At 34.8% G+C, this 14,045-nt stretch overlaps 1 protein-coding gene across 4 annotated transcripts in view; it reads left to right on the forward strand.

Moving 5' to 3' along the window:
- LOC115441217 (forkhead box protein P1) overlaps positions 1–14,045 on the forward strand; it is a 118,534-nt gene that overhangs the window by 85,607 nt on the left and 18,882 nt on the right. For all 4 annotated transcript variants that reach the window (XM_030165906.2, XM_037438634.1, XM_037438639.1 and 1 more), the window contains 2 exons: positions 11,748–11,836; positions 12,805–12,913. In XM_030165906.2, coding sequence (XP_030021766.1) covers positions 11,748–11,836; positions 12,805–12,913 — 198 coding nt within the window. The remainder of the gene's footprint in view (positions 1–11,747; positions 11,837–12,804; positions 12,914–14,045) is intronic.

The raw sequence follows: 14,045 nt of genomic DNA on the forward strand, positions 1-14,045 counted from the left end.
TTAATTTAAATGACTAACATTCGCGTAAGCATAAGAATACATTAAGTTTTCAGATGATAGAAATTTTTAGCTCTATGATAATGTTGGATCACAAAAGGCTGTATGCGTTAGTAAGGTAAAGGAACCCTTGAGGTACACCTAATTTTAACATCTTCATAAAATCGTTTCATTAAAAAAATAAGGAAAACTTTTGGTTACATTGCAACGTATCATTACATATTATAAAACTTTATATTAAAAACTAACTAAAATTTTGTTTTTACACTACAAAAAATCAAAATCTTGGTATGCCTTGTTAAGGTTTTCTTCGATCACACTTCTTTGTTCTAGGACAGAGTACTATATAGCGATCCCTCTTACATTGTAGCGAAAATTTACTTCATGCAAAAATGTATAACGAAAATTGATTCGTGTCAGCAAAATTGCCTAGCGCCTTACTAGCAAAATTCTACACCCGCTGTACCATAGAAAATATTAGATAAAAATACTAATTATTGTTTGACATTGAAAACATTTCATGTAATAAATTGTAAATCACTAGTATATCTAATATATATATATATATATATATATATATATATTTATAAATATCTAGTATATTTAATTGTGTCAGAGGCAGGTACATTTGAGAGTAAGCGACAGTAAATGGTGATCTATATTAATTTAACAATGCAGTTTTCAAGGAAACATTTGGAATCAAAGGAAAGATTTTTATTAATTTTTTGCGGTTATTTTCAACTTTAAACCGCTCTCCTGTAAAATTTGTAAAGTGGCGGTTATCTCCTTTTGGCCGTTAACTGTAGATATATAAAATAATGATTAAAATTATAAATGATATATACATAAATGAGTAGGATTTCAGCTACCATACTGGTTTGATGGTCAAATGCTCTTGCTTACTGGCCACTTGTAAGGTACTGCTAAGACTTAATTTTAACTTACAGGGAAGGTCCCGTTAGTGTTTATTTTTAATTTTGTTATATAAATTCACCTTCTTGGTTTTGTGAGCTGTAGATTAAGAAGTGTCGGGCGCAATTTTTATGATAATATTCTGTATGTTTTTTTCACGATTTCCTCTAAGAGAACATTGACATCATGCAAGCGAAAGGTGGTAAAAATTAAGTCAAACCGTTTCTGCAACATATGAAAACTGTGATGCCCCAACTCCAATATAGATGATCCTAAAGGAATAATATAAGGAAAGGTAGAAGGATACATGATTCCTGGATATTTTTTTGCACCACCAAAATAAGGATCATTTTGTAGACAAAGTTCTAGATAAAAAGATAAAAAATGGCCTTATGCAATATACAAGCTTGCATCGTCATGTATTCAAGTCTATTTATATTTTCTTATTATAAATAAAGCAATATAATAAACTTACCTATACGATATTAGCTGTCATAAAAATTGCACATAATGTAATGATTTATTGATATTAATTTGTAGGTACGCGTTGTCAAGTCACAATATCATTTCTATGCATATTTCTAAAATCAGGTCTATCATACGATCTGAAATTATAGACTGATATTTTTTTATTTAGATATGCGAAAACTTGATCTTGTTTTTTTAGTTGATATTCGTTGCCAGGGGACGTCTAGAGTTGGAAAAATTGTTTCACTCGTTGACTTATTTTGAGTGGTTTACGGATCTGCATTGAAATTTGTCCCTAATCAGCAGAATGATAGTTTGCAGGGTAATTATATTTGATAGTATTTATAAGTAGATTAGCTTTTGTTAGCGGATAGACTCGCGTGACGGTTTTTTTTCTGGGATAAAAATAGCCTACGTCCTCGTGGTCTCATTTTATCTCCATACCAAATGTCATGAAAATCCGTTTAGTAGTTTTTGCTGTCAGACAGACGTGGTGGGGGACTTTGTTTTATAACACGTAAAGATTTCAATTATAGCTAAGGATAATTATCGTTGCTTACAAATATTCAAAAATTCATAGCCATAGTGGAATTCTTAGGTCAGGAATGCCTCAGAGTTTACGAAAAGTGACAATAAAATAATAATTATTGGCTACAAAATCCCTTACACTGGAACATAATACAGCTGCTCGGCGTCAGAAATAGATTTTAGATGTTGTAAATATGGAAGATGTCTCTCATATACGAAGACCTCTTTGTGTAGACAGAGAGGTCCTAAACTAAACGGTATGCACCGTTTAGTTATGATATAGTAATGATTAACAAATTCAGCACTTTTTTCATGACGTATGCTAGATTTTAATAATTTATTAACTTTCTTCTTATATGAATACAGCAAAATGATTCACTACACCTCAATTTGGGTGAAGTGGCTCATTAAAGCATCGATTGATGATTTTCCTCCAATATAATTATGGCGGCCTGTTCAAAACCGGAAACAGAAACATTTTCTATTTTTGTAAGCCAATGGCAGTGGTCCGGCAGTTTTTATACCTTTCATTAAAAAATAATTTAAATATCAGGATGGTTTATAACATGTAATAAAATTTGATTAAGGCAATATTTTAAAATTTGATGCTCATTACCAGACGGACAAGTATCTCGACTGAAAGCGTGCGCTTCTGTTCTTTGTCCATAACAGCAACAGCATATAACAAGGCTGCACATCGCAATCAACTGATCGTCTCCAAGACATTACATGTTAAATATCTTAATATATTTGTAGCCAGTGTAACTACTGGACATAATACTTAACACCTCATGTCTCAGGCTAGCGACCGCAATGGAATACCAAACAATACTTTGTAATTTAAGGTGTTGGATGGTGTTGTTACTGTTTATAGGCGGTCGTATCGCTAACCATTAGGCGAACGGCAAGCTTGACTCATTCAAAGCAATAAAAAATACTAGCTTTCACACATTAGTCGGCTAATTCGGTCAGAGTTGTCAGGAAATATATTTCCTCCTGACATGGTAATTATAGTATTTGCATACTGAATAAATCTATTAATAGGCGGAGAAAATGTTGTACCCGTTTTAGGCATATTCTGCTTGGAGTCGTGTGAGCTTAGACATATAAAAATTTCAGAATATAGAAGAGTGCAGTAAAATAAAATGGACGTGTAGGTTACAAATAATACGTTAAATTCGATGTTCAAATTTCGAACACTGCATAACCATCAATAGAAATTGTATCGCGTCTCTATGCATGCGCTGTATTTATGCATAGAGATCATATTCTATTCAGATTTTAAAAGTTCTTTATTCAAAATGTTTTCATTTATGAAAATTGCAGAAATATTAAATTTTATGTGGTTAAAATATTCATCAGAGATTTCCCTAAGTAATTCCAAAATCAAAATTACAACCAATACTTATGTATTGTCTTTTTGTGAAATTCAAATAAATATAATTTAAAGCCTATTACTTTTAAATAAGTGAGAAAACTATGTAAACTGCTTTACGTGTGGGTTTACACAATAGCATACATAAATCATATTATATATGTACATCATAACCTAACCGAAGTGTAAATAATGACTGAAATAATATAGTCGGCGTAGATCAAAGCGAGTCTCTTTACAGCGGGTGGGCGTGGCGCTTTTCAGCGACGCGCTGCCATTGGCCGGCCGCTCCTTTGATGTCGCCGCCGACGCTGAAAATGGGGGCGGTGCGACGCTTTTCAGTGGCAAAACTTCAGATTACAGTTTCAGTTGGTTTTTTGTTATTTATCGAGAGAAGTACTGAGATTTATTGTACGTTGTAATGAAATTGCTTGATACTAGTATTTATTATATTTAGGAATGATATAAATTGCAAATTTTATACAACCTATTTTAATCACGTGGCAAAAGCGTAATAAAACCTGACTGAAACTTTGACAGTATATTATATTTAAAGCTTTACAACAGACGACAAGAAAAGTAAAAAAAAATCGTTGAATTTAAAAATCGCTTCTAACCTTTTTTTTCAAGTGTAAAAATAACAATTCCTTCTAGCTTTCCATATAATACATTACCTGACCTTATACTAAAACAACTTTTTCATTTTTAGTCTGTGAAAAAATGAGCGAACGTTCCCCACTGGCCCATAGAGTTGAGTTCATTGTTCTATTCATTCCCTTCCAATCGATACTCTGTACTGAAACTCGTCTGTTACAAAGCGAATTGATTCTTAATATTGCATTCTTTACGATTTTATTTTAATTGCATATTAACTAACGTCAATGTGAAACGTCACTAACTTATACGTAAATATGTATTTTTTGTGTTTTTCCTTAAATTTTGATCTTTATGAAAATTAAAATATTTTCGTATTTAATATCAAGTTTTGAGAATTTATCTACAGAGGTGACTTCTGACTTCTTTGATTGCATTTCATTTTATATATAAAACATTGGTAGTAAACTAAAATTTTAATATCTCTGCGCGATTGAAAATATTTTCTCGAAATAAAAACAATTCAATAAAATTATGCTTATATTAATGAGATGTAGTCTAGAAGTCTATGAGCGATAAATTGCAGCAGTCCTAGAAATTCTGGTGGTTGATCGCGTATGCGAGGGGCCGCCGGGATACCACCGCAATATCTATTTCTACCACCAAGCAGCTATGTGTATGCGCTGTGGTGTTACAGTTTGAAGAATATTGTAACGTAATTACTAGACATTATGAAGCTTAACATCTTATGTCTCAAGATACCAAGCGCAGTATAGTATCAGGCAGTATTTTATAGTTCAAAGTTGTGTGTGGTGTTTTATTTATTTATTTAATTAAATTAAGACGCAAAACAGAAAAGTCAAAACTATAGCAAATTATAAAATATACAAGCATAAAAACTAAGTGTTACAGTCTATGGGCGGTTGTATCGGTTACCACCAGGCGAGCGGCAAATTCCTCTCGTCGTTCAGTTGCAAATAAACAATGATCGTTCCAAACGTATTTATTATGTAGGTAACGCTTGTCGTCTTTAATCCAATCAAATAACGATTAAATGATTTTTTAAACATTAATAAATATTTGTTAATTTTTATAATCGACTCTATAAATGCCTCCTTATAAAAATATATATAAAAGTGCCCAACTTGCGATTTAAACCCTAGATGTTCATTTCTAATATTTTTCCAAAATGCTATGCAGTATTTATAACAAACTGAATTAAAATGTAATTAAGATAGGTTAAAGGAAATGATAGATATTTTCAAAATAATTTTATAATATATTAATTCTAAATAAATCAAGACTTTACAGAAAAAACACTGTAACCGACATTTTGCACTTTTTGCTAAAACGACTTTTTCTTCACTAATTTTAAATGTTCATGAATTATAGTATATTTATAATTATTTTTGTAACTGAATTCTGCAAATATACCAAAAATATTTTATAGTTAAAAAGAAAAAATACGCCTACGTCCAGCAGTAGACTGGAACGTGCTGATGATGATGATGATGAAGAAAAAAACCCGTTTTAGTAAACACAGCAAGTTGTCAGTTTGGAAATTCTTCTGAAAAGGTTCGAATAAGTTTTGTCTTTGGAAAAAATTCAGATCTGATTATTATTACGGTGGAGTTTATTATAAAGATGATATTTTGTAGCCTTAGTCCAAGATTTAGCGACGGCTTAACTGCTATATGTATATATCGGTATGTTCAATAATTAGTGTTCCCTCATATACAGACCCTCCCGAGACCATGAAGGCTGCAGTTTTCGAAACGTCGAGAAAAAAATTACAATATAAAAAAACCGCGAGAAAATCCGAAAAATATATTTTTTTTAATTAGTGTTTGTAACCTGCATGTATTAGGGGTTAAAAACATATTTTAAGGTAAACAAAGGAGGTTAATGCCGATATTAATTTTGAATCTGAAAAAACCTATTTCAAGAATCGATATACTTTTTTTATGAATATTAAATTTTTTTATTCATTCATAGTTAATATTAAGATGGTCAGTTCTGATATAAATGCGTGTCAGTGGCCGACTTTCAATTTTTTGTCAGTAACCTTAAACTATATTAGACTACATATAATTATACACGAATTAAATTATGTTATCTTTTAACAATATTTATTACAGTTGATTTGCAAATAAATTCAGATATAGCCGTGACGGTTAAAATAAATTGATTTTTAATATAAAACGTTCATAAATTAACTTGTCTTAATATATCGCTGCTTCTCAAGGTCTGATGTTAATGTATTATGTGAGAAAAATAATATTTAAAAATTTCATCTTAGTAAAAATTTGAAAAAATAATTAATAAATAAAATGCTTTATCATTCACGCAGGAAAACATAGTTTTACTTATGATAAGTCAAGGTACATGAGAATATTTCATTATTATGCAAATTAAGACGTTTACATAACTACATTTTATATTGGACATAAAAGAAATGAAACGAAGAAACAACAAAGAAGTCAGCTCGGGCTGGCAGGAAAGAAGAAATATAAAATAATAATTCATGGTGCCCCGTTTATGTCTGTCGGGATTATTATTTTTTTTTACTAAAAAAGATAAACTATCATGTGATATACATAATTCAATTTATGCAAAAAATACAACGTATAACCTTATAACAGTAAGCCAACGATATAATATTTTTATCTGTTTGTGTGTTAATGAATAGTTAAAGCAACAAAGCAATAATTCACGTCCAAATATTGTAATCTGTCGAAAATATTCATCAAAATGCTTAATCACTCACATATTTTAGCATTGACCATGGAATATATATCATGAATCGTAAACAAAGAGTTTTATGTATGAATGTGTCGCGGATTATGACCCAAAGTTAGCGTTCGCAAGTGTTGTGGTGCTCGAATAAACACTTTATCGTCAGTGAATAAGAAGCAAAGAAGAATTTCTGCGATGTTGTATGCTGTTAGACAGGTCAGTATGTGTAGTGTATGTAGTTTTAGAGTCCGCTTAGCTGTCAATCAATTTTCCATCCCTCAGGTTTGATGCTGGGTCATAAGACAACAATATTACCGCATCGTCCGTAAGGCTGGGTGGCAATAGCATTTTTATCCGAGCATAGCAAAAGTGCCTGCACCTGATGGTAAGCGGAGTGGAGTTTAGATAGGTATCTCGCACGACATTAATTCATTGACCCAATTGTATAAAAAAGAGGTAATGAATTGAAACTTTTGTTTCAGTAAATTATAAACAATTATCGACGATATTCTTTCTTTTGGCCGCAATACCCCACAAAAACCAGATAATATTTTATGAGATACGCTTCTGCCCCCGTAAAATACATTTTCCAGAAAAAATATCTAAAAATCTAGACCGCATGTAACTTTTTTTTATACGGGCCACAGTCTTAACGGAGATCAGCCAGGTACGCTGAAGATGTTATACAGGTGTGTGCGCAATACACAGGTGCACTCTCTGTTCCTTCGCTCTCATAGTCCGGTGATACGGTAATCCGACATGACCGGAGAAAGATCAGGCGCAGGACCAACGGCTTTACGTGGTTTCCGAGGCACGGGAGAATCACACCGCCAACGTTCTGACTCCGAGCCGTGACTGAGTAATTTTTAAGATGGAAAAACCCAGTCACAATTATTTTTGGTCCGACCCGGGATTCGAACCCAGGACCTCAGCAACTAAATGCGTGATATGTGTTTTGTTTGATTAACACCGAACGTTGAATCTTTTTCGACTCGCTTGTCTATGAAGGTTTGATTGTGCGAACGTAGCGCCGCGCCGGTTTGATTCAATTGGAACTCTAACTCGTTACTGCTAACTTCTTTTTTACATGGCATTGTCAATAACGAACGCGTTTGATGTTACTGCTGCAGTTTGATATAAAAGTCATTTAGACGGACAAACTGTTTTTTTATATTGCATATGTCAGCAAACGATTGGCGATGACAAGAAATTAAACAGGGCGGCATAATTGTAACGACTGGCGGGAGGTAATCATCCCTCACCAGAAGCTTGTCTGGACCCTTTTCTTACACAGGTGCTGTAGGGTCACTTTGCTGTACTCGTATTGCAAGCCCTTCAAGTATGAGAAATATACGATTTAGTTTGATCTTATTTACGTTATTTATTTCTGAAATATTTTGTAATCATTTCGGAAGGGAATTTATGTACGAAGTGGCCCATAGGCTGGTTTCTTATATTGGAGCGAAATATCACGAGTGTAACGAAAAATGGGTGTTCTAGTTGCACCTATGCTTACTATTGAATTAAAAGACCTCAGTATCTTTGTTTTAATAAAGATCATTTCTAAAAAAACTTCCAATATAAGTCGTAATATTTTTTAATCGAACATATATATATATGAACTATACATGATATAACTATAGATCTTAACGTATTCAAAGTATAAGCTGGACATTCCAGCGGTGTTGTAAGCATTGCAATCACGGTTGGACACGGTTTATCAACGTCGCTCAAGTAATAACATATTATTGTTTTCAGCCGCGCTGCGTGCGCGTTGTTTTTCCTAAAAAACAAAACATTGTAACTCGATAACTAAACATTTGACGCTGACTCACGTACGATTAAACAAACTTAAACTTATTGATATTTGCAACGTGTCTTGGTTTTATTTTTAATTTATAACTTGGGTGGGTATTAAGGGTGCAGATAGTCGTCCTATTTCTATTACATCTTATATAGAAATGTGGATGTTGGCTGAATGTTTCTGCTTCCTTGGTTAATTGGCGGGTTAAATTGAATGAGCGCAAGATGGCGGGGTCTCGAAAAACGCGAATGTGTAAGGTGTACTGCGGGAATATAATAAATAAAAGAGTTTACTGATTCCTGATTCCCGATCCTTTATGTATATAGATTACCTATGGACTGCCGGCGGCTGGAGCATTTTCATGTTTTTTTAGATAGATAAGCATAGCAAGTGATTGTATTAATTTTAGTAGCGATCGGACCAGTCATCGGATCATTTGGCGTGATAATGGGTACGAAGCCGGGGCGGGTCGCTATTATTAATATTCTTTTATAAATAAGTAAGTTTATGAACGGCGACAGCCTAGTTGGGTGTGGTACGGACTGCCGAGACGAATGTGAGCAAGTTCAAATCCCAAGGGCGCATATCTCTGACTCCTAAAAATTATTTGTGTATACCTGAGAAGTTCTTTTTAGAAATTTTGAGAGTGTGGGAAGTCTACCAATCAGCACTAGGTTACCATACTAAGGCTTAATCCGTTTTAGTAGTAGAAGAGGCCCGTAGCCAACAGTGGGACGATAGGTACATAATACAAGGCTGATATTATTATTACAGTATTATGAAGGTTTTTCTATCTCTATTTGTGCTGTCCATAAACATCCAAAATATCAAGAAGGCTGGCTTAAAAGAAAGGATTGTAATTAAAAAAGTAGGTTATTGCGCCTCCAAAGGATAACTGGAGCTCGCTACAGGCTTCTAACAGGTCGAAAAAATGTCTAATGGACGCCCACATTCAGTAGTGTTTTCCAAAGGTTAATGATAATCTGTCAGGATTATATCCTCAATATTGCATAATATGCCAATTTCCGCTAATAACGTATTTATCATTAATGTTACATAAGAAGTTTCGACGCGCAAGATGTATATCTTGATGTCACGTATATAGATAAGATTGTCAGCAGTTCGTATGTCGCATTATTGTTGTTTATTGTTACTTCACGTTTTGCGTAATCAACATTTCTCTGCGCCATTGCTTTTGTTTCATCCGAATCGTCAATTTTTCTTGATAGATTGTCATGACAAGCTATGGGTCCAGCTCTAGGTTTTCTGACGTTGAGATGTAACATATTTAAGGTTCGTTCAGGTCGTAAAGTTAATATATGAATATATTATAAACACGCATACCTTTCAGTTGTTTTCTATCAACTCGAAACTATTCCAAAATGGCGTTTAACTAGAATAACGTGGGTGTATTTTAGTACAGAAAAAACTAGATACGTTTAATTTTTTTTTGATTTTCCTAATTAGATCAAGTTGATAAAATGTTTATGCCAATTACCTCTCAACGTCCTTGTTAAATATTCAATTGCAATTTTAATTGCAATTATGTATTCAGATAAAATTTTTTGTTACACTTTGATTATGTCCCATTTGTACAGGCACTTAATTATAATCGTTTGGAAAAAATGACATCATTTTAATGCTATGATAAATTATTTAGGCAGTATTTTTTATTCTCCTTGTGATACTGACTGTAATAATTAGACGTAATGAGACTTAACATATACATTTAGTAATAAGCCTAGCTCCTGTTTACGTCTCCGCCACAGTGAAACAGTTTTTCTGCAGTACGCATCCTGCTATATATTCCCGGGACAAAAAGTAGCCTTTGTCCTTCCTAGAGTCACACACCTATCTCCAAATCGAAATCGGTTCAGTGATGCAACCGTAAAAGTGAATAGGCAGAGTTGCTTTTGCATCTATAAGTGTGGATTAAATAAATAAGTATTGTATGTTTGTATTATTATACAATCGGTATTATTTTCTTGCTGAGGAAAGAGAAAGTAGGACTAAAACATTGTTAAATCGACAATATGAAATGTTTATTACCAAGGATCCTAAGGGTTTTTAAGGGTTTAGAGATGTAGCCCATGTACTTGTCTCTATGTCTGGATCCATGTAACAGAAGGTGACTATTGCCATTTAATTGCAAACTCCGTGTTGATATTAAAGTGAAAACCCAAATCATTACCGACCTAAGGACCGAACCCTTTATCTTTCACGTATGCTACTATTCGAAAGCGACTAACAATCTCAAGTTTACAATACAGAAGGTGGCATGTGTACAATATAGTTGGTTGTTTGTAAAACAATACTCTCTGTGTGGTGACCTCATACTGACAGCTGGCCACGCCGTCATAATATAGGGTGTCTGTTTTATTAGCCGTTGCAGCTTCATTTACACACACATATCACGCATTTATCCCCGAAGGGGTATGCATAGGCGCAACCAGGGCACTCACTTTTCGCCAAGTGTGTTCCGTCCCATGATGTAATAAGGTGCGAGCCTATCGCCATACCGGGCACAAATTCCAGACTCCGGGCTGATACTGAGCAGAAAAACTCAAATATCACTTTGTCCCACCCCGGAATTCGAACACAGAACCTCAGAGCGCTGTCGAACCGCGCATGCAGTACAACTAGGCCACCAAGGCAGTCTTCATTTACAGTAATATAAAACCTTCATGTTCCACTGTTGAGCCTGTATTACTGAGTTTAGACCCTAGTCTACCACCCTAGCTTAGTGCGAAGACAGACACTTTGAAATACAATAACTATTTGAAATACTTTTAAAACACTGGTGGTAGGTCTCTCATATGTGAGAATTCGCAAGCAGCAGTGTGTAGTCACTGTTATGTTCCGGTTTGAAGGACATTGTAGCCAATTTAATTACTGGACATAATAAGACGTAACGTCTCAAGTCTCAGGATGGCGAGCGCAGGAATACCGAACAATACTTCGTAATTTAAGGTGTTGGATGGAATTCTACTGTTTATGGGCGGTCGTATCGCTTACCATCAAGTGCACAGCAAACTTGTCTCGTCATTCAAAGTAAAAAAAAAACAGTTAGCTAATCGCTGCTCTGTACAAAAACACATTTGAAGTATGACCCTTATTCTGCCCAGGTAATGTATAGAGCAGTAATTGTTTCTTTTGATATGCAGCTTTTTTATCTGACAAGCAAGTGAAGTAAAGTTGTATCTCAATATGTGATTTATGGACATAGGAATCGAACCTGAAATAATTATTTTTCATAATCGATGAAAATCATTGTTATACTTTTAAGTCTTTTATCAATTTAGGCCGTATTATGATGTGTGTTATTGTTGCCAGGGTCCGGAGTCGGCACTGAACTCAAACCCAGGTGGCGCCGCGAAGCCGCCGCTTCTCAACTCATTCGAGCTGGACCGCTGTCTGGACCGGTGAGTTGTTTTCTATTATATTTTCTCAAAAATCAATGAAAATGTGTCATATAAATATTTTTTTTTAACTTAAAACCAAATTATAAAAGCCATCAAAAAACAGCTGCCTCTTTAGAATGTAAAAAAAAGTTTTCATTCCTAGTTATTTTAAATCCATCTAAAAGTTGTCTAGAAAAAAACGCCGATGAAGTTAAGCCCGCTATTTGTATTTCCAGGAAGTAGTTCTTACTTTATCTCTGTTGTATATTTACTTTTCTGTACGATTTCATGTACAATAAAGAGTTTAAATAAATAAATAAAAAACTTGACACGAGAATCCGTGTTATATTGTGATTGGTCGAGAAACAAACACGTGATCCAAGCGTTATCCTCTCGACCAATCACAAACATCACAATCAAACGACACACGCTTTCGTGTCGTGTTTGTTATGCAACATTCTAGATAGACTGGACGTTAAGTCACCCCACTACTAATAAGAATAATGATTCCCCTGCAGACCTAAAGAAGTACGGCATATGTTCTAATGTTAATCATGGCACGGTGGTGGTTTATTTCGTTGGACATGATTCCTCTTGCTTTATGACGTATGTAGCCTACACACGTGAATCAAATATGTAGCATAGGAACTTCGATGGCCGCTAGAATTACGATAATCTTCCTGGTTAAATCCCCTGATACTGGAATGCCACAGTTACGTGGGCAAATATTGAAGGTTTTGTCACCTTATGTACGGTGGTCGTTATCGGGTGAATACATATTAGCTGAACCTGCACCGAATCGGTCCCGTTGCCGCAATCCAAGCCCCCACCTAGGCTTATTGCTTCAACATCGAAGGTGGTGTTAATGCAGTCCCACCTCACAACTAGCTTGCCTGAGTAGAAACGGACAAAAACACCCAAGGTTTTCAGCCTAAATCTTCCTTGGGCTCTTTTGTACTGCCTGGATGTGACTATGTTGTGGTTTCCAGGGAGGAGTCCGGCAGGTGGGGCGGCGAGGCGGCGCGGCGACGCCGGCGCAGCTCGCCCCCGCGCCGCGCCTCGCCCCCCCGCGACCATGAGCCGCTCGCACTCGCCAGGGTAAGTATAATTACTCCTATCCACCATGGTCCAATTATCCAAGATCAGTTAAACACACTTCGTTCATCGTGAATTTTGGTTATTCAAGCTCGGGTGTTCAATGTAGTCTTCGAATGATAATGGAGTTAGACGCGAGTTCGTAGTTGGTAGAAGCAAGTGACGCAATCTATTTGGTTTTCACAGTACCTACCCTCAATAATGGTTGTTTTGTAAGATGAATTTCTTTCTACAAATCAATGACGGGCACGCTCCTCTTCTGATGAAAACGAAATCTGGCTTCAAATTAGAACTACTGAATTTAGAAGACTTTTTTTTATGGAATATAGATAAAGCCCCAGTCTTATATCGTCCAAATCCCACAGTTTTATTTATTTTAGTGTTTTAAATGATGAGACGAGCTTGCCGTTCGTCTGATGGTAAGCGATACGACTGTTCATAAACAGTAGAAACACAATCCAACACCTTGAATTACAAACGTGATATGAGACATGAGATGTTAAGTCTTATTATGTTCAGTAGTAACACTGACTACAATGTCCTTCAAACGGGAACTAAACAGTGAATACACACTGCTGTTTGGTGGCAGAAATAGATATTGCGGTGGTACCTATCCAGGCGGACTCTCACATAAGATACCATCAGTCAAAAACGTTATATTCATTTTTGTCCTCAAACGGTCTCCTAACTTGGTATAACCATGACGCAACACACTCCTAAGAAAAAAATAGTTTACACGTGTAACAAGCCTATACAAAAAATGGTTTTTTTTCCAAATCACCGGGCTTATCTCTAAATTATACATAGATTCATCTCATTATGGATTATACAATCATTCATTTGAAATACATCGTCCTATCACAATATGATCAGTGAAAAGGACAAATAGATAAGTATTCTTTAAAAGGACATCTGAGTAAGATTGTCACTGTGGGTTCCGTACAATACTATTAATATTAATACTACCTAGTACATACTAGAATAATTTTGATTATTCGATTTAGTCTTATACTTATTATTTGAGTATTGGATACCTTCACATTACATTATATTTATATCTACCTTCACATTACATTATAATAGCTTTTGCTTGCGGTTTTTCCCGCGTGAAATATTTTTTCCGGGATAAAAGTAG

The sequence above is a fragment of the Manduca sexta genome, chromosome 3 (assembly GCF_014839805.1).
Source record: "Manduca sexta isolate Smith_Timp_Sample1 chromosome 3, JHU_Msex_v1.0, whole genome shotgun sequence".
Classification (NCBI taxonomy): Eukaryota; Metazoa; Arthropoda; class Insecta; order Lepidoptera; family Sphingidae; genus Manduca; species Manduca sexta.